This window comes from Xenopus laevis, chromosome 8L (assembly GCF_017654675.1).
Source record: "Xenopus laevis strain J_2021 chromosome 8L, Xenopus_laevis_v10.1, whole genome shotgun sequence".
NCBI classification, from domain to species: Eukaryota; Metazoa; Chordata; class Amphibia; order Anura; family Pipidae; genus Xenopus; species Xenopus laevis.
The window spans coordinates 79,129,299-79,152,037 of NC_054385.1; the positions used below are offsets into that span (position 1 = coordinate 79,129,299).

Here is a 22,739-nt window from a genome sequence, read left to right on the forward strand (position 1 = left end):
AGACACTTATAGCGCCTGACCAAACCGGCTTCCTGCCCCACAAGAGCAGCGCAATAAATCTTAGAAGGCTATATATAAATTTAACTATAGACCATGACAGTAGGGGTGACAGGGCCTTGGCAATGCTGGACATTGCCAAGTCTTTTGACACATTAGAGTGGCCCTTTCTTTGAAAGGTGATGATCAAGATGGGTTTCGCCCCCAATTCCTGGCACTCATCCAGGTATTATACTCCAACCCAGTGGCATCAGTGGTATTAAATGGAATGGCCTCCCCATACCTCACACTAGCATGACGAACGAGGCAAGGATGCCCCCTGTCCCCATTCCTCTTTGCAATAGCGATTGAACCATTATCTGCAATTATTTGAAAATACCCTGAGATAATATGCTGGAAGGCAGGACCCATTCAGGAGAAAATACAGTTATACGCCGATGATTCATTGATTTATCTGGCAGATTGCAAATCCTTGTTAGATAAACTGGCATCCCATCTTCGGGCCTTTGGGGACCACTCAGGACTGAGAGTAAACCTGTCAAAATACACACTGTACCTAATTGATAAACATGAGGGAGATACAATCCCCAACCAGCACTAGTGGAGGCTTCAGAGTTCAAATACCTAGGCATTAGGATATCTATGCCAATATCTTCCTTCTGGCCAATGAATGTCCTACTTCTACTGCAGATGGTGCAAATTAAATTTAAACAATGGTCAGGTCTACCGCTTAGTCCACAAGAGTGTAGTTGACTAATTAAAATGACAATACTCCCCAAGATTCTATATATACTTACGCAGGCGCCTATAGTAATTTCCAAAGTATTCTTCCAAAAACTGGATAAATTGATAAGCTGGGAGAAAAAGGCTTAAAATAGACACCCTTAAGAAAGCCACAGATAGTGGAGGTGCAGCCATGCCAGACTTGAGTTATATTATAAACATATGTTATGGCATTGTACAAGAATACAAAGGTACTGGAAGGAAGTGTTTGATGCAATAGCGGACTCTTTGGGAATACCTCTTGCTCCAACTCCAGAGCTAGCTATATTAGGAGCATGTGATGAATCTCCATTTGACATAAACACTATTTGACAACTATACAGCATAGTTTATTTCAGGCACGTAAATGTTTAACTCATAGTTGGAAAAATGTAGACCCCCCAACTCACCAAATATGGCTGGAACAAATTCAGAAGTATATTAACGGTATGTCTTACCTCTATACCAAAAAAAAATCCCCTGGGAAATTTGAAAAGGTATGGGGCTCATGGCCAACTTTCTAAACTTGGGGAATGATTATGACTAATATGCCAACTGTATATACTTACCGACAGGGCCGCCATTAGAAATCATGGGGCCCCGTACAACAAAATCTTCGGGGCCCTATTGGCCCCGCCCACCCCAGATCCAGCCCACAACACAGTTAAAAGACCACACAGACATCAGCGCTAAAAACGGTAAACCTCACACACACACGTTATAAAAAGCCATTGATGGGCAGGTCCCCCTATAAGTTAAAAAAAACTGTGGCATCAGGGCCCCCCATAAAAGTTTTTTTTAGAAAATTGGTGGTCAAGGCCCCCCTACAAGTTAAAAAAAATAATTGGTGACCAGGGTTCCCCTATAAGTTAAAAATAACATTTGCTTCTCCAGATGACCATTTCTGGATCTCCCTTCACTGTTCAAGAAGTCACTAAGGCAATTACATTGCTACCCTCTAATAAGACCCCGTGTCCAGACGGGCTACCCCCAGACTGGTATAAGTCTCTCTCGGAGCAACTTGCCCCTAAGTACCTGGAAACTCTCCAAAATGCATATGATAGTGTTTCCATGCCCCCGACATTTGCAGAAACATTAATAGTAGTCATTCCTAAACCAGGGAAGGATCCATCCCTATGTGCCTCATACCGCCCTATATCTCTCCTTAACACAGATACCAAAATCCTGGCCAAAATCCTTGCCTCCCGACTCAAACAAGTGGTCCCTGATCTTATACACCCCGACCAATCAGGCTTTATGCCTGGGCGCTCAACCAATATCAATCTCCGAAGACTTTTTACTAATCTTCAAATCCCACACATAGAGACAGGAACCAGAGTTGTGGCCTCACTGGACTCTGCAAAAGCCTCCGACTCAGTAGAATGGGATTACCTATGGGAGGTCTTAACCTGTTTTGGGCTGGGCCCAAAATTCTTAACTTGGATTAAACTCCTCTATAAGAATCCCATAGCCCAAGTCAGAGTCAACGGCTTTAAATCTCCCTCCTTCCCACTAACTAGAGGAACAAAGCAAGGGTGCCCTCTCTCTCCAGTGCTATTTGCCTTGACAATTGATCCATTGGCGATCCTAATTAGACAATCCTCCCAAATCAAAGGTTTAACCCTATCCACCATACAAGAAAAGATTTCTTTGTATGCTGATGATATCTTAGTATATTTGGCTGATCCTAACAATTCCCTCTCTGAGCTACTTAATGTAGTCAACCAATTTGGCCTTTTTTCAGGCTTGCAGATCAACTGGGAGAAATCTGTTCTATTCCCGATAGACCCTAAACAACCTCAACATCTACCATCTGGAATTCCCTTGAAGTGGGCCAATCAATTCACATATTTAGGGGTCACAATGCATGCGGATATCATTAATATTTAACATTAAACCTGGACCCAATACTTACCAAATTATCACAAACCCTAATCCACTGGACTAAATTACCATTAACCCTTTGGGCAGGGTTAACATTGTCAAAATGATTTTTCTCCCCAAGTTATTATATGTATTCCATCATGCCCCGGTCCACATTCAGAAAATGTTTTTCAAAACATTGAATCAACTTCTAATCCCATTCCTATGGAACAATAAAACACCTAGAATAGCCTGGGCCAAATTATATGCTCCACGGAAAGAGGGAGGACTGGCTTTCTCCAACTTCTATCTATATTACCTATATCTATACTACATTGGTGCTTGCACATGTAGGTGATTCTCCTCAGACCAGAGGTGGGTGATTTTGGATGTGTTAGCCCTAAATTTAGGCAAGTAAAAAAACAAGGCAGTTAAAAAAACCATAATTTCCTCATGTGCCATTTCCCTTACAAAGATAAAAATGTTCATTTATGGAATCATATGGAATTTTAATGAAAAACTGAGAAGTATTACAGATAGTATATGGGCCACAGCACTTGTGTCTCTGGGATGGCTGCTCTTTTCATGGATCAGAAGATTAAATCTTAGTATAGGTGGTAAGGAAAGGGCTCCAACTTGGGTGTGCCACCTGCCGCTCTATACCTTGCACCTCTAAATGACAACCAAGGTAGGGGGCAGGAGGGGGGACACCTACATGCCTACCCGCTCCGGCCTCTCTTGAATCAAGAGCTGCCTAATGCAGCACTCAATTCAAGATGCAGTTCACAGGTCTCTGTACGCCAACACTGAGCCGATTGCAACCTTTTTTTGAACTTTGCACAGTGCTTGTCGCTTTGTAAATGAGCTCTTTTATCTGTTTCATCTTGATCAGAAGATATTTCAGTCTCCTGAAAAGGCCAAGATGAACTGACATGTGGTGCTGATTTCTTTGGTGCTATGTACCATTTTGCTCTCTCAGACTGCTCTCTCTATGTAATACCTGTAAGAGCACTGTACTCACACTAATTGTTTTCCTGGTAACCCCATCTGCACACCTGGCCTTGCCTTATTCATAGCCGAAGTCCAGATCTGCATTACCTTCTATCTTAAAGTCTCATCTGCCACAGGGCAGATTATTTTCAAATATGCATATTTCATAGTTTAAGATTTCTATATTGCATAATCATAAGAGCATTCATCTCGAGTCACAATATATATATATATATATATATATATATATATATATATATATATATATATATATATATATATATATATATATATATATGTATACAACAATTTGGTTTAGCAGAGTGTGAAATTCTCCTTAGAGAAAATGAATTAAGGATTCAGATTCCGCCTACTGTTAGCAAAATTACAAGGCTCACTTTTGGTTGCTCTGCACTTTCTCTTAGCAAATGCCATGGTAACCTACTGTTACTAGACATTGGGACAATACAGTAACCGTCACCATGTGTTTTATGGCTCATCTAATTGTTCCTTTATTTAACTGATTAGCTGCTGGAAATGGAGATGCAATAAATAGCTCAGTGCTTAGCTTCAAGGGTATTATATAATTAGTGGAGTGTTTCAATAAACATTTCTACATTATAGTAGAATTTTATTTGCCACTGGAGTTCAAGAAAATGTTGCAACAAGTTTGATGACTTGCAGCTGGCAATAATATAACATCATACTGTATATATGTCTTCAACTTCCTTGGACATTTGTTCTCTTGGTCTGGATAGATTTATAATATAAAGCAGTTTAGAAGTGATTGTGACACTCTTGCAGTTATATGTATGCCAAGGAAGATAGATATCTGCAAGTGAATAGAATCATGGATAACCTTTTTTTTTTTTAAAAAATGTTGTAACTTATTTTAAATATAATTGAGGAGGCCATTATTATTACTATGCTTTATATAGCACCAATATATTAAATATATTATCCAGTGCTTTACAGTGCTACATCAGTTTCCTCCACTTTGGAACTTACAATCTATGGTTACTGTCACAAGCACCTGGTGGCTGTTTTAAATAGGAAATCTTAACATTTTATATTTATCTACATTAACAAAACACTAGGTAAAGTATGAGAAATTAGTAGATTACAATTTACATGTTATCTTTGTGCCAAATGTTGAATTCTTAAAATTACAGATATTGTACATTAAATGCCTGCAACTGAATGGAAGAAAAGGATTACAGGGCAGTGCTATTTAAAAGTGATTCAAGGTAGTTTATGTGGCACTTGGCATTGTTGAAGTAGAGAGAGAGAGAGAGAGATCAACAGTATCTGTATCTGCATCTGCAAATCTAGATTGTGCAGATAACTTAAAGCAGGAGTGCCCATACTTAACTAATGTAAGGTCTGCTTTTAGTGATGTTGTCCTATTATGACCTACATCCATAAAAGCTTTGTTAGCATTCTGTTCCATTGAAAATATTGCTTAACCTCTATATTGATTCATGAGCAAATGTATATTGTTGTATTTAACAACTTTTTATTATGTAACCTTAATAAATAAACCATAGTAAATATCTGAATGAAAAGAATTAAACAGAAGTGTAATTTAGTGAAGCTGTTCGTTGACAGTGTCTTGAGATCTACTGATCACCAGTTAAAGATCCACTGGTAAATCCCAATCTACTTTTTGGGCACCACTGCCTTAAAGGTATAATATTCAACTTCAAGAGCATCAAAGGGTGCATATTCAGCAAGTAGTTGCTTCTGAGGTCTCTCTGCATTCTGAACCTTGTACTGGATTGAAAATCAGGCATAAGATGCAGAGACCAATGCTGGTGAGTCCAAGGTATCCCTGTCCTTACTGCCTTCCAAAGGGCAGCCTGTACCTACGGACGCTCTCTAACTTGCACATCTGAATGATACAGAAGTTAGGGGACAGATAGTATGCAAAGGGGGGGGAGGTTGCCTACCTGTTTTCCCAAGCAATGCCAATAATGCATGTATTATTTTCACATATGCCTCTAATATTTGAATAAGCAGAACATTTCTTTCAGTGACCAATGCTGGTGGGTAAAAGATGTGGTGCAAAGTGCCAAAATCAAAGTGCCAAAAGAAGTGATTGTGTGAGTAAATATCTCCCTTCTCCACAAATAAAGTTCTAACAGTAAACTTGTCCATACAGGGAACAATATGAGGGGTTGCTGTATCAATTTTAGCCAAATGTTAGAACATTAGAATAATTCCCAGAGATTGGAAAAAGTCTGAATCCTAAAAATTCAGCACCTCAGACCTGCCAAGGTTGTATATAAGTCCCGATCCTATTTTGACGTTTCTGTGCTCTGCGCTGGAATTAGCCTGAAAATCCGACTATTTTGGACTGTTCAGACAAAAATCAAAAAAAATTAAATTGTGCTTTTTTTTAATAATAAATAAGGTCCAATTGTGGATTCTAGTTTGTTCAGACTTTTTTTTAATTTAAAAAATTAATTTGGATTTTTATAAATATGCCTTTTAGTGTTTCTGAGACTGCCCAATCCAGCAAGAATAAAGGGTAATTCCTACTGTCCTTTGCACCATTCAAGTGCTGTGAGATGCTTTTTAAATGGCTGGACTGGAATTCGAGCGAGGGTGTACCTGAAATCTTTTTAGAAAGAGGAGGAGGATCATATGATTGCACTCTTGAAACTCTCCGTCTGACGGGATAGTCAAACCTGCTTGATATATATATCTGCCTAATTTTCTATTTCGATTATTTGTTGTTGTTGTTCTTTTTTTTTTGGTTTCACTCTTTATTTCATCCAGTAGTAGAGCTGGAGAAAGATGAGCAGAGGTGATTCAATAAGATTAAAGGAACAGTAACATCAAAAAAAAGTGATTTAAAGTAATAAAAATATAATGCAGTGTTGCCCTGCACTGGTAAAACTACTGTGTTTGCACAGCATACTATTGTTTATATAAATAAGCTGCTCTGTAGCAATATTTATCCTGTGCCATATAGCCTTTTTCAATTTCAGCCATTGCTACACAGCAGCTTGTTTATATGAACTATAGTAGTGTTTCTGAAGCAAACAGATCAGTTTTACCTGTGCAGTGCAACACTATATGATATTTCAATTACTTTTTTGGTGTTACTGTTCAAAACACAATATGCAGGAATAGGTTGGAATATATCTATAATGTTTAAAGTAGCCTAACTGGACCAGAAAATCTTTCTTTATATTAAACTTCTACTGTTAAGATGTATGTTTTATATTTATCAAAGTCTGAACTTACAGTTTGCGAGAAGGGAATTATATTGCTCTATTTACTCATTTGGGACAGATTGTCACTTCACACTTTGATAAATATGCCACTAGGTGTGTACCTTACCTCCAGTAGCAGCTCAGCAGCTGACTTTCTGAAGTTTAAACTATTACAATGTTATACTTTAGTTTCACCATTATCATTTATTTATATAGCACCACAAGTTACACAGACCTTTACAGTCATATGTTGGCATTTCTCATCTGATGCTTAGATAGTTTAGATGTCCACAAGGCTCCTGAGCTATTACTGTAAGAAAGTAGAGAAGGAAAACTAAAATAGTTGGTGTTTAAAAGAGCAATACAATTTGTGAAAGTGAACTGCCCCTTTAAAGGAAAACCAAATAGAAATAGAAAATAATATTTTGTAACATTCAGACATATTTATTTCTATTTCCATTTTAAGAACATGGAATTACAAAAAGATTGACAGAAGTACACATTACAGTAAAAGACACACAAAGACAGCGAGCAATATTATTTAAGTCCTCTTTATATATAACAAACAGGTGGGCAGAACACTAAGAATGTAAGTACTGGTAAAGAATGGCTGCAGTAGAGAGGTCACTCAACCTGCTTCAACCTTCTTTTTCTGCTGAAAAACATGGAGAGAATCCTTAAAGTTTGGCGAGCAGCAGCAGTTTTTACATAAGTAAAGTGTATAAAGAGTGTATTGATATTTAGCAAAATGTGAGATTAGAGTTTACGATAGAAAAATGCACCCAGTTTCTATTTTTATTCCTTTCATTCCTATGAGATATTTAAAATCATATTTATCAGTTGGTGAATGGGCTGGTACAGAAGCACAAAACATTCTGTACAACATTTCTAGCCTATTTCTTTAGTTAAGCTTTAGTTCTCCTTTAAAAATACCTATAACTGTTTTGGAGGGTTTTTGGGGGGCAGATATGGCTGTGGCACTGCATGATTATTCATTTTATATTGCTAGGGAAACATATTATTGCCGCTGATATCAATATCTGCTTCTCACAGAAGAATGAATAACACATTTCCACCATTCAAAACTAGTATTTCTTCATGTAATTTATTTTTATATTTTACCTATATTTATTGTATTTGTATGTTCCTTTCTGACAATGGTTTTGGTAGTTTTATTTACATTCTGAATTAGAGAAATATACATTTAGTCTATAAAGAGAACAAGAAGAATAAATAGAGGCTGACAAATGTCAATCACTTCTACACTGTGGTATTTATTTTCTGATGCTATGGCATGTTTGGGATTTTTATTGCTTCTGTGTTTGGTGGTGATAACAATGCATTACTGGCCCCATATTTTTTTCATTAATTATATATAAAGCATTTAGGGACTAGGGTGGCAACCTTTGCTGGGGGGCAGTGATGTAATAACAGGCATGATGACATCAGAGGTGGGAGCAATGATGTTGGTGGAGTTATGAAACCAGGACGGGGCTACTGCATAATGCAACTGGTTTGATTTCTATCCAGTTTTGCCAAGGTTTTAAAGTGTTGATGCCCAGTTCAAAACCACACAGGTGGCAACCCTATCTCTAGCTACAGTATATTCTGCTTGATAAGTAAGCCCAAACCTTTAAGTGCAGGTATGAATTCTATAGTATACAGAAATCAGTTATCCAGAAAGCTCTGAAATCCAGAAATGTTAATTTAGAAAAAAAATTTTTTGATTGATTTGCTTTTTTTGTATCTGTAATAATAAGAAATTAACTGCACTTGATAGTTACTATGCCATGTTAAGGTGAATATCTTAGTATTTAAATGTTTTTCATGTATTGGCCAGATTATTGCTCGGGTTTCATAAGGCTGAAAATCGAACAGAAAGTTGAGCCCGAACAGGCCACATTGAAGTTGGCACCCCTAGGTGTGTCTGTGTATATATTTTTATGTATATATATATATATATATATATATATATATATATATATATTAATAGTTTAATTAGCAGACACAAGGATGTGGCTGGTTTTCAGGAGGGTGTAATAGGGTAAAATCGTAATGAGTTAATATAAATATTTAAGTAATGGTTAATACATATATTTAGTTGGCCATTAGGGGGAGCATAACATTTGTGAGGGAACGTCCCCAGTGGGTAGAGAATAGTAAGTTATATAAGGAAAGGTTTCAGGAAGTGATATTAGAGATGCATTGTGGGATGCTAGATGAGCAGAGCACACTGCAGCAGTAGAGTCATCTCCTGGAAAAGGTACTAAGCATAGGTTGTATGAGGCCTAGTGGCGTTATACTAAACTCTAGGGAGTGTAAGTTAGAGAGGTAACTAGCATGGGCAGCTATGGCCCCAACTAGGAGTGAGTGGGCATAGTGTTCCCAGCGGAAATCCTGCCAGCCAGGGTTTAAGAGGAAAGACTAGATCCGGATTGAGCCGGCCAGGGCCCAAGAGGGGTGCCTGTGATCATGTGTTCCTCCTTGCAGTGTGCAGTTACGGGCAATGTTCTGCAAAAGGCTAGGAGATTGAGCCCTGTGAATGTGTTGCTGTTCTGTTAAAGGCTGTGAGAATAAAGAGAACATGTTTGTACTGCAACTCTCTGTATCTTGTGTTTCACTGAAGATTTCCCCCACACAAAAGTTGGTGGTACATTAAGGGTTAACACGGGCACGGCACAGGAGATATTTGCCCCCAATACATGTGCCATTTATCTTGAGATTATGGTTATTTGTAACCATAGATTGTATTGGAAAATCATCAAAGCCGTTTATGTACACTTAATTGATGTATTAGTTATTATTAGGATGACAATATTTTTATATATGTGTGTTATTATCACATCCATTGAACCTGGAAGAAATATTGAACCATAAACCCAACATTTAGGTGGTTATTTACTAAACTCCAAATGCAAAAATCATGAAAAATTTGTAATTTTTTTGTTATAAAATCAGAGTTTTAAAAAAATCACGAATTTTTTGGAATTTATTAAACCCTGAGGATGGAAAAGTCTGAATCTCAAAATCCGGCATCTCAGACCTGTCGAGGTTGCATATAAGTCAATGGGAGAAGTCAAAATGATTTTTTGATGTGCGCTGGGTTTCGTGCAATACCCCAAAGTTTCTGGGTGGAAATGCCAAAAAATCGTGAAATTCGTGAAAAACTGAAGAAAAAATCGTGAATATTTGATTATTACACGCAAAGCAAATTTTCGGGAAAATGTAATAATAAATAAGCGTAAAAAAGACGAGCGGATTTTATCGGAGTTTGTAGCAGAATTTGATAAATAACTCCCTTAGTCTGAAAATCACTGCAGTAGGCTCTGCTAGCTGAGAAAACCCTACTACAGGTAGTAGTATGATCTGTTATCTACAATGCTTGTGACCTGTGGATTATTTGGATCTCCATACCTTAATTCTGCTAAAAATTTCTTACACATGAAATAAGCTCAATAGGATTGTTTTGCCACCAGTGTAGATTCAAGCTTAGTTACCATCAAATACAAGGTACTGTCTTATCATTACAGAGAAAAAGGAAACAAGTTTTAATAGTAGCATTATTTGCCTAAAATGGATTATATGTATAATGATCTTCCCAGCATTCAGAGCTCTCTGCATAACGGGTTTCCGAATAAGGGATCCCATACCTGTAATAATTATGATTAATAAAATTATATTGGGATTTAGACAGAATTATATGCAACAAGGAAACACATTGGGTTCAGGTAAAGTTTGAAATGAATCTTATCTCTTGCTGTTAGTAATACCTTGAAAAGATTGTATGTCTTATTTATCATGCAAATTGGCTTGTCTGCCTATGCCTGTTTTCTTTTCTGTGTGAGCTGCTGTTTTAGATTTGGCAACATAAAGGGGGCTCAGCGTGGGATTACATTTTATTTCTCTGTTTTTGAGGCTTGCAGAACCCTCACAATCTCATAATGTGTATATTTGTTTAAACTGTCAACAAAAGAAACGGCTAGTATTTAACAACCCTCTACCTTGAATATAATCAGATAATTACATTATCTGTGAGGCTTAATCCCTCAGATGCAATAGAGCTATTGCAAATTAACTTTTTAAACAGAAGTATTTAGTGTCAAATAGTAAAATACACATGACTAGCATGTCAGTTTATTTCAATTAGCTTACCAAGTCCATAGAGAAATGTAGAAAAGGGGTTTAAACTGAGTGGGAGGCTTTTCAGCAATTGTTATAAAGAATAAACCGAGCTAATGGCAAGCAACATGTTTATTTAATGTTTTAGCTTGAAATGTGTGTTCTAACTTTAACAGGGAGAAGTATAAAGGGAAGAATAAAATACACTTCTGTCCATTCGTTGGCTGATAGCCTAGCAAGAAAAAAGGCTCTTGGTAAATAATTATGTTTTAAATATAGGATGTTTATTTGAGATATACATATAATGTGTATACATTGAAAGTTGTGCAGTACATTTGCAAGAAATACAGATATCTAACTGTATATAGCAAGCAGAAAAGCACATCCACTAACAGAGAGAATATAGAATTATGAAACATTATTTTAACTATAAAATTAAATTTTTAATGGAAAAAAAAATCAAATTTGTCACGCTTTATTATATTTCGAGGATGGAAAAAGAATCTGAAAATACTTCATCTCAGACCTGCTGAGGTTGCATATAAGTCAATGGGAAAGATCCCTATCCTATTTGGAATTCCTGTGGTCTGCTCTGGAATTAGTCTGACTATTTTGTGCAAAAATCATAAAAATTCTAAGTTTTCGGGGAAAAGGCAGAAAAAAACGAGAGATTCGCGAAAGAAATCCGAAAAAATCTTGCGATTTGGACTGTCGATCGGTTTTATTGAGTTTTTACCTGATCTGAAAAAATTGTGCTTTAATAATAAATAAGGTTCAATCGTCGATTCTAGTTTGGTCTGACTTTTTTATTTAAAATTTTCCGAAAAATGTGGATTTTGAGAAACAAGGCCCGTAGACATGCTGCTCTCTCTAATGGTACACAATATATATATATATATATATATATATATATATATATATATATATATATATATATATATATATATATATATATATATATATATATATATATATATATATATATTGCATATACACTATAGAAAAAAAGGGGAAGTTGTGCACACCGCTAAATTTAAAACTGTACTGTGCAATGAGTCTGTGACCACAGCATTCATACAAAGACAAGGGGTCCTCTGCATTCAACCCAATATGTTAAGGACATTGAGACATTTTGTGTATTAAGCTACTAGAAAATTCCTTCCCCTTTAAAAAAAATTCTTAATGAATCAAAGTAAAGTGAGTGTAGGACTGGCCAGACCAGGGATGACTGACATAGTTGGTCAGCTTAAATACTTTACAAAATATGGATGAACAATCACTGTTTTGTAGAGGGCATTTTCTTGTAGCTTACTGCACAAAATGCAAAAAAAAATTCAAAAATGAAAAACTTCGAAATTAGAATTCAAAAAGACCAACCGAAATTAAGTCTGTTTTTTTTTTTGCCCGAATAGGTCAGTTTTCGTTCAAATAGGTCTGTATTCGGGCAAATTCGAATCAAAGTTTTTCACTAAAAAAAATTAAATTTTTCAAAGTCCACCAATTGACTCCAAATAGGTTCTAGGAGGACCCCCGAGGGGTCTGTTTGTTTGTCTGTATACTGCTCCTGACGAAGATCCCTGTGGGGGATCGAAACGTTGAGGCTAAATAAACCTTTTTTGTTTTTTGCAACATAAACCCTGTGAGTGCCTCAAGCTTACTTTATATATATATATATATATATATATATATATATATATATATATATATATATATATATACACACACACACACACACACACACACACACACACAGTATATATAAAAGAGTAGGATGGCAGCTGTTGAATATACACCACTGTATCTAAACTTTTGGGTTTGCAGGTCCTAAACATTCTATACAATTTTCAATCAGTTAACATTGTGGCTGTAGTCCAACCATCTATCCATGGGTTCTATATTTTCTCAAATTTGTCTGGCTGCCTGCATAGTTAAGTCTATTTATAAGGTGGGAAGGCCTGGTTTATGAATTTCTTCCAATACTTTAGGAAATTTGAGGGGGCAGCTTACGCCAATTGTTTCCTAGCATAGAATAATAGAAGTCTTATGGATACAGTGTTATCTATAAAGGGTTATGCTTTCTGATGTTTGGCATATACAAGTTCTGCCCTACAAATTTGTTTACCTCACTTCATATTTGAAGCATAAATTATCTGGACTAAGGCCCATAGAGTGGAGACATGTCACGTAAGATACGTTCTGTGTATTGTGGGCTATTGTATATGAGCATTACTGCCAATGATGTATATATTGGTAAGGTCACCCCAGTCATTTGCATCTAAGTGAAGTGTATCTTTAAACCATTTTGTATGACAGTCAATGAAAGGGTTGCCTCTTTGGTATGGAGTAAAAGATGGTTGGAGTAGTATGGAGTAGATAAGAAACACTAGTCCTTTAGTGTCTGGTGCCCTCAATGCACATTCCATATTTATATCTATACAACATAGTTCTGGGGAAGTTGTAATTTGCTGCCAGTGTAGCAATTGATATATTTGAACATAATGGCTATATTGCCCACTGTGAACCTAACTGATGTAGCTTGTTGTAATGATGAGCACAGTTACAACAGCAGCTCTAGCACCTCACTCAATGGTAGAAGAAAGGCAAGGGGTTTGCTAACAACACAGCCATATGGTGTCACTGCTGTCATACACAGGTACAAAGTAGCTTCCTTCGCCTTGTTTTGTGTAGGTTAACTAACTGCACGTTGGATTTTACCTTATAGGAACAAACATAGTTTGTATGCACATTGCCAAGGATGTGTGTTTCTAATAGAAGCAAAAAAAATATTGATTATAAAGCACTATGGGAGATGATGGCCCTATATAAATACTATTGCTGCTAATAATAATTATTTGGAATCATTCATTGTGTCTTTCTGTGTTTTTCTCTTTGACGTGGCACAAACGAATTAAAGCAAATGTAGTTGTAAAGGTAATCGCATACAAACTGCTTGGGATTTAATTTCGTTTTTTTTTTTACTTAATTTCAAAGTAAAACTGACTCCTGTGTTTATATCCTTTGTGTACTTGAACAATAGATTGCTTTGAAACATTTCCCTGATCTTACATATTTCCAGGATTTTATACTATTTATTGATTGTCCCCTGGAAAACATAAAATGGGGGTTCTGTTCTGTATAGGCAGGCTATCTCCCGTAGACTCCATTTCAATAAATTAATTAAAATGTTTAAAAAATGATTTCCCTTTTCTCTGTAATAGTAAAACAGTACCTTGTACTTTACTCCAACTAAGATTTAATTAATCCTTATTAGAGGCAAAACAATCCTATTGGGGGATTTTTAGTAGATTTAAGATGAAGATCCAAATTACAGAAAGATCCCTTATCCAGAAACCCCCAGGTCCCATGCATTCGGGATAACAGGTCCCATACCTGTACCAATTATCCAAAGTTATCCCCTAGCAAGACTCACTATTTTATGACTAGGCTCTCTAAGTTGTAATAACTGTCTCAATGGAGGCAACGGGTGTTTCAGAATTGGCTCCTTCCTTTTGTACATTGGGAATTTTTGAAGGGGGCTATGTTAATATTCCCTTTAAGCAATGAGAAAGGAAAATATACAACACGGAGAAGATCTTTGTTGCCTTGAAAAATGAAGTACACAGCTTGTAGCCACAGTGACAATGCATATTTATAAATCAATTTCTCTCCATTAAATGTTTGATAAACCCTCATGTTTTTGCAGGCAAATATAGATATATATATATATCTATATATATATATATATATAGTATACATCGGAAATGGCCAGGCTACGTTAAGGTTATTTTAGAAACACTGTTACCTTGGCAACTGTAGAAAATACATTCTTTGCAAAGGACCTGTAGGTGAAAGTTTACCTACTTTGCAAACAAAGAATAAATTCATAAAATCCAATCAAGATGTCACATATTATACAAAGTATCATTTTGCTTTTATAAAAGCATATATATATATATATATATATATATATATATATATATATATATATATATATATATATAATTCTCCAATGAGGATCCGCACTCCAAGGCAATATAGAAAAGAGAGGGGATCATCCTTGAAAAAGGTCCCAATGGGGACCGAAACATTGGAAGCAGATACTATGTAACAATAAAATTAAATTTTATCATTAAAGGGAGTGCTGGTTTGGAAACTATTGGTATATATGTATCTGTTGCAAACAATTTTTCTAAGAAAATTAAGTCCAATTGGCCCATGATTAATATGGACAAGTAACTGTCTTTGTTTAGGGCCCCGACACCCATGATGGGGTACAGAAGAGATAGGAATTTGAAAGACATTTTGATGGTTACGAACTTTAATGGACACCTTACAAAACCCTTATCCTGCAAATTGGTTATCTAGTAAGATAAAATTGGGGTGCTACAATTGCCCGGACTGCACAACCTGTCGTTGCCTACTCAGTGGTCTGGCTTTTCCTCCACCACATACAGGTAAAAGACTCAAGATCAACCACTGACTGGGTTGTACTTCTATCTATGTTGTTTACATTATCACCTGCCCATGTGGCCTATACTATGTGGGTAAGACTGTCACCACACTGAGGGAGCGGATTAGTAATCATCAGTTGGCCATCAGTAAAGCCCACGCGGCACAACCGGTTGCTAGACATTTTCTTTCCAATAGCCACAGTTTTCCTACCTTCAAATGCATGGCTATTGGCTATCTTGATAAAGGTCTGAATATGTGACAGAAACGTTTATTTTGAACAATGAAAAGGATTTTTTCATTTTTTACGTATATAAATATATACATGTATTGGATATATTATTTGTAAAACCAATATCCAGAAAGCTTCTAAGTATGAATTGCCATTTCCCATACTGTTTTAATAGCTATGAGACAGGAAGCTCCAAATTATGGAAAACCATAAATTAGATAAACACTCTGTTGTAAAATCTAAGCATATTGTAAGTTAGAGAAATGCCATGACCATAACAAAAGCATAAGGCCAAAGGATGAGTGCTTTTATACAGGTCATGGAACTCAAATGTGACTTCAAATATCCTCATATTTTACAACAGACGGTACATTATTTATTATAATACTTAAGTTTCAGTGAGTCATGTAACACCATTTGTATATGTAAGCCCCGATTATTACTGAGCACATCAGTAATCACAAGAATATATATATATATATATATATATATATAGATATATATATATATATATATATATATATATATATATATATATATATTTATATATATATATATATCAGAACAGCGCTCTGACCCTGGAGAGTATGTGTGAAGCAAAGGAATTGATGCCATTTTTCATACTCTGTTTCTGCTTTCTTCATTATAAATGTGCTCTAGTGTAAAGCTCATCTCTTGGGTCTGCATGCTAATCAGAAAATGTAATACAGTTCATGCTTTAGCTTTATTAACAGCAAATCTATATGTAAAATCTATATGTAACTGGGATCTGATAGTGCCTTAGCTGTGGGTAATTCTCAATTTAATAAATATTCCATAGAAAAGAAGGGTTATGATCTTCTCGTATATTTGTTGTGTTACTGTACTGTAGCTATGATACTTTTAATGATCATATTTTGTGTTCCTTTAAATATTTATCATGCATTTAATATATTATTTTTATCATTGCAGTTCGGGCCAAGATATTCAGGGGACAAGTGTTGTTGCCAATCTACCCGTCTTAATACATCAGAGTCCTACAGATACACTGAGGAGGGTGGTGCCAAAAGTTAGAGTACGTTTGATACAAGTTGTAATTATATTCCATTCTTTTATCTCCAGGATGATCATTTTAATAGATTTATATAGATTTAAGCATTTAACAAATACAATTTCTCTGATGAAATAGATTTGGTTTAATTTGTTAAGCTATGCTGTTTTTCTTGAACAAGCTCAAAATCTGAGAGTATAAGTAAATACACAGGTAGAATTTATTGTATATTGTACACAGTACATCCAGCATACCATTAATTTAATTAGTTGAAAGTAAAAGGTCCGCATGAAAACAAAATCATTTGTATGGATAAGGGAGGCTCTGATGTTGTGTTGCATACCATTTTAGCCAAAGCAGATTACATATTTAGATTTTAGAAAGGTGCAAGTTGTTAGTATAGGGATTGTAATTATTCCTTTGGCAGATCATTTTATGATCTCATAGCAACTCATGAATGAGCATATCCATTTTCAGTTCACTTCAGGTAGAGCAAAGAAAGTAAAAATTTGATTGGCTGCCATGAGTTTCCAGACACAGATTTGCTGTGTTTTGAAAAATGAACTCCTCTCTGTTAGGGAATTCTATTAGTGTCTATTTAAAATGTGACAGGTACTTCACCTCCTTTTTTTTTTTTGAGATCCATTTACCTATCCAGTTTTCTAAACAAAGCAGATCAGTGCAGTTTCAACATCAGGACCATATTTACATACAGGCACCTGAGTGTGGCTAGAGAGGCAAATTTAAGCGACCCCTATACAGAAAAAAAACGTATTGGCAAAACAATTCTCCCAGCCCACTACTGTATACTTTCTGCTAAATCCAGTAGTGGAGAGGCTACACCTGTATGTATTTGACCAGAAAATGAGTCACTTTGCAAAAGGTTTGTGTTTTAAAATTAAGGAGAAGGAAAGTTAAAATTGCCAAATGTTAAACACCTCCCAGTGATTATAATCACTTACCTTATACCCCAGACCAGTGTTACTATTAGCACTGAGCCATTCGCTTCCTGCTTCATTCGTTTTTTTGGATGGGTATGCTTGCGCAGTAGGGAAAAAAGCTCAACATTACGCAAAAAAGCCAACTTTTTCACTGTATTGCCGATGTACTGGCCTAGGGAAAAAGAAGAAGTTAGCAATGTGCTCATACAGAAGTACACTGGGCCATTGCTGTTTTCAGCTACCAGGGCACGGGCCCAGGGTATCAGTTACATTTGGCACGTTACAGAACACTTGCATCAGTGGATTTCAGTATAGCCTTTCACTGACCTGTTTTCAGAATAAGCTGCAGTTCTAGGGATGCAACATAGCACCGAACCTAATGCCTGCCATTTGCAGGTGGCACCTACAAGGCTCTGCAGCATCTTGCACATGTTATACATCTATATGGCAGTCAAGCTAGGCAGCACCCAAGAGGATGCTCATATACCTTCCGCACCTACCTTAAGGATAGACCAAAAGGAAATGTATATGGTATAATGGTATATAAAAAGATGTTATCAAAAGGGTAAGAGTAAGAAGAAAGGGCAAAATAATGGGGCGAAAGGTAGGCAACACACACACACACACACCTTTCCCTTGTATGCCTTTAGAACAACACTGAGTTTTCTGCTAAAAGATGTTTTATAAACTCTACTATTAATGTTATCCTATTACATTATTCCCTTGTTGACAGGAGGTTCTCCATGTTGCAGGAGTGGAGATGCAGCTAACAGCAGCCTATTCCTTCCTGACTATTTTACAAGAAGAATCATTATCGATCCATTCATACTGCCACTCCTTCCTGCAAATCATTTTACAGAATCTGGAGCACAGAGACGCTGGTGAGGGTTGCATTATGTTTATTGATAATTATAAGTTATTTATGTAGTATTACTGTTTTACAAATACACTGTATTATGTAAAATATTTAATAATTGGTCAGACCTATTATAGTCAATAATGACCAAAGATAAATGAAGATATGTCTACTTACCAATCAATATAAAAGAATTATATATATCCTCATTCATTCCTACCTAGACTGGGCCTTCACGTCTTTGGGCTCTGTATTTTTAGTTTAAAGATAAAATTGCTGCTTGCTGAAAGACGTGACTGTGCTTGTTTCATTTCATCAAATTTCTGGTCTTTTTTTTTACCATAAAGTTCTGTAAAAGTTTTCAGCTGTTTTTGTTCACTGGTTTTTCCACCAATAAACAAAATAATTGTGATCTCCTCTGTCCTCTGTCCCATCATTCACCCTTTTTTTGACCTAACCAGCAGTGTTTGCTTATTGGGCACCACACCCCCAGCAGTTTACCCTTCTTGTCTTCTCCTACCACAAGTGCAAACTACATCCCCAGCATATTTCACCCACTTGCAGTGTACAATCCCTTTCATCTGTTTTCATCACAGAAATATACCCTCTCAAAACACCTACCAGAGTGGGTACTCTCCCTGCTCCCAAAAGTAATTATTTCTGTTTTCCCACAATGCTGTTCTCTTCTCCTACCCCTTCTGTTACCCCTCCCATCTATGGACACTGCAACTTCAGTTCTGCCTTCCTCCCAGTCCCGACCCTTCTATTTATGTATAATCATTACTTTCTTTCTAGACATCCTTACACCATCTTTACACATTCTTCCCCCACCCCCATATGCTCCAGAATGGTGTTTCCTCTACAATCACACCCATCCCAAAATGAACATCTGTACAGATAACGGGCAGTCATGTAGCGACAGCAATCTACGTCCCTACTCAATGTTGTCCTCAGGAAAGTGTTTAAAGTGTTTGTGGCAGCTTTTGGCACACACTGAATTGGGTTTCATGTAACAATGAGCAGAAAGAAAAAGCCCTGTGGATGCCCAAAATGCCTAAAATTTTGAAACACTTATCAAGGGCAGTTGAATTGCTATAACTCTGTACCCTGGCAGCTAGTCACAGTATTCCGTTGAGTCATTAAACATCCAGCAATGATAAAAATGTTTTAACTGTATTATCTGCAAATGAATGCAGTTAACCTACACTAGTAAAACTTGGTTGTGTACTTCAGGAACACAACACTATTACAGCAGCTGTGTAGCCATGACATAATAGCTTCAAAGGCAAAAAAGCCACATGTTTAAACAGCAGATAACAGATAACTTCAGTAGAGTTTGGTATTATTAACATGTATTTATATAGCGCCAACATATTGCGTAGCACTGTAAAATGGTAGAGTTAGTTCTTACATCAAATGCCATTAATTGCACTTTACAGGACAATACGATAAAAATGTCAAAATAGGGCATTCTGAGTTTTTTCCCTTTCCATGCTATATTAATTCTATTCAGCATTTTACAATCTACAGCATTCTGAATATTGCTTTCTGAAATATCACAAACTATAGCACGGGTGTGTTGTATAAAAAGGAGACAAAAAGGAACACCAAGAGCCCAAATAGTGTAATATGTTTTTACAAGGAGTAATGGTAGAGTAAACAAGTTAAAACTCACAAACCAGGGTTACCGATAGGCAACCACTGTATAGGCAGGTGGGGAGATTATCCTGACCCCACTCAGGAATAAGACGTCGCTCTCTGTAGAAGAAGAAAACGGGGATGATACCCCTCCACTCGGGGTGGACTCGATATGGTAGTAAGACACAACAGAGGCGCCAAAAGGATAAAAATAGCTAAAAGCACTTAAAAACCCAATGGGTAATTCAGAGGAGGTAGTAATGAACTTACCTCCTCCAAGCAGACACCAACGAAAGTGGTAATTTTCAATAATAGTTTATTCACAAAACAGTATTGCAACGCGTTTCGCAGGCATTTCCTGCTTCATCAGGCAATATGGAACGGGAACAAAAACAACAGTGTCTTTGTATAAACACGCCAGGCGCCTTTGTCAACGGGTGTGTTGTAGTTTCTCTAGTCTCCTTTAGAATATTGCTGACTATTGCTGGAACATGTGTAGTGTATTTTAAAGGGCAAATCAACAGCAAATTAAAAATTTGCCTAATAAAAGAAAACATAATTCTCAGAAACTTTCCAATGTACATTTATTAAAATTTTTCAGTGCTTTTAAAGTTTTTTGTAAAAACAATTGCTTTAGAAAGCAGCATTTGACTAACGCCTGGTTGTTACATTTTAAACAATGTTGCAAAAGTTCCCCAGCAAAGACAGATTAATCATTTGGCATGTCTTACATTGTATCAGCAGTCTCAGCCACCAGGGCAGAGAATAAAACAGGACAGATAAACACTGCTTTTAATAGCATAACCATGGCTGGGCCAGGCCGGCAAAAATCCCCACCCCAGGTCAGCAAGCCCCGCCCCCGGCACCCTGCACTAGCAAAGGAAAGTGAAGAGACGGACAGGGAGGAAGGGGTGAGTGACAGAGGGAGGGGTCAGAAATGGAGGGGAGGGGAGGGAGGGAGAGCGACAAGAGAGGGGAGGATGTCAAGAGGGAAAAATTAAGACTGAGAGGTGCGGACTAGGGGTAGGCAGAAGACAGTTTTAGAGGTAGCTGCCCAGCCCCCCATTATTGCACCCAAGGCAGCTGCCTCTTCTGCCTAACCCTAGTTCCGGCCCGAGCATAACAAATAAAAAACCATAGAAAAATTGTAATGAATATATATTGCAATGTTGCTTAGACTTATATTTTCTTTTATTAGGCAAAAACATATTTTTTTGGGTTGACATTCCCTTTAAACTTGTTTTGCTGTGCTCTGTTTTAAAGCCTGGCTTGCACCCAACCTAGCAGTATTCTAGTCAAACATCCTTTCCTTTGACTGTTTGACTGTGGATAAATGTATGGTAAATGCACACCTATGTCAAACCAACCATGTAAAGACTGTAGGCTAGTGATGTGCTACACCTCAGCTAAAACTAAGATCTGTATTCATTATTATCCTTTATTAACACATTAATGCAGTGCTTTACAGAGAGAGTTCATTATTTATATCAGTCTCTGTCCCAATGGAGCTTTCTATATTAAGTTCCCTGTTACTTTCTTGCAACTCACAAACATTAGGGGTAGTTTTATCAGGGGCTGATTAACCTGCCTGTGTGATTTTGGAGTATGTGAGGAAGCCCATGTAAATTCCTTGCAGATAATGACCAGGTTGAATCTACTGAGCCATGCACTTGTCTATCCTTTATCATAGAGAGACGTGAAAACAATTCATAGCCCATGATAATTCAGTGTTGTGCTGTGCTTGGTGGATGATACCAGGTTTATGATCAATGTGCATCTTTTCATTCAAAACATCATATTTGTTCACTTGGACATACTGTACCAAAGGGACTAATATCCTTCAAAACTAGTGGTCTGCAGCCACTTGATTACCACTAAAGTTGTTGTGATCATCTCTAATTCCTTTTTGTTTCTTTTGTGTGTCTTTGTGAGACAGGGGTTAGCAATGCTTGGCTGGACACCCTTCTTGCAGTTATAGAAGTTTCACCAAAGGAGACCATCAGGCATGAGGTAATGATAGAAAGCGTCTAATATTTTAATTTAAGCGAGATGGTTATTTAAATGTGCTTCTGTACCTACATATGTGCCTACAAAGATGCCCCAGTAGCCCCCCATCTTCTTTTCTGCTGATTCACTGCACATGCTCTGTGCTGCTGTCACTTACTGAGCTTAGGGACTGACAATATACAGTACACTTAGAATATAAATGTCACAATATAAGGCTGATTAGTAATAATTACAGATAATTACTACATGGCAGCACAGAAACCAGGCCAACCTCATTTTCTGCTTGATAATGTGTCACTTCTCAACAGCTGAGCATGTGAATGTCGCAGACACTTTCCAAGATGGTGACCCTCTGTGACTAGGGTTGCCACCTTTTCCTAAAATTTTTACTGGCTGGTGGGGGGCTGGAACAAAAGGGGGCAGGTCGTGATGTAAAAGGGGGTGGTGTTGTGATGTAAAAGGGGGGCGGGCCGCGCGACAGAGATCGCCAGAAGGAGGACAAAAGTTACGTTTCCAGGGAATTGGGGGCGGACCAAGGGGTCTTGTTAAGGGTATTACAAATTTACCGGCAGCTACATTGCGGGTAAATTTGTAATACCGACCCCAGCCTTGGCAGGTGTTTTACCAGCTAGGC

At 37.0% G+C, this 22,739-nt stretch overlaps 1 protein-coding gene across 1 annotated transcript in view; it reads left to right on the forward strand.

The window, feature by feature from the left end:
* ppp4r4.L (protein phosphatase 4, regulatory subunit 4 L homeolog) overlaps window positions 1-22,739 on the forward strand; it is an 80,359-nt gene that overhangs the window by 20,927 nt on the left and 36,693 nt on the right. Inside the window, exons 3-5 of the mRNA XM_018230455.2 lie at window positions 16,585-16,687; window positions 18,338-18,485; window positions 22,035-22,108. Of these exons, the coding sequence (XP_018085944.1) occupies window positions 16,585-16,687; window positions 18,338-18,485; window positions 22,035-22,108 (325 nt within the window). The remainder of the gene's footprint in view (window positions 1-16,584; window positions 16,688-18,337; window positions 18,486-22,034; window positions 22,109-22,739) is intronic.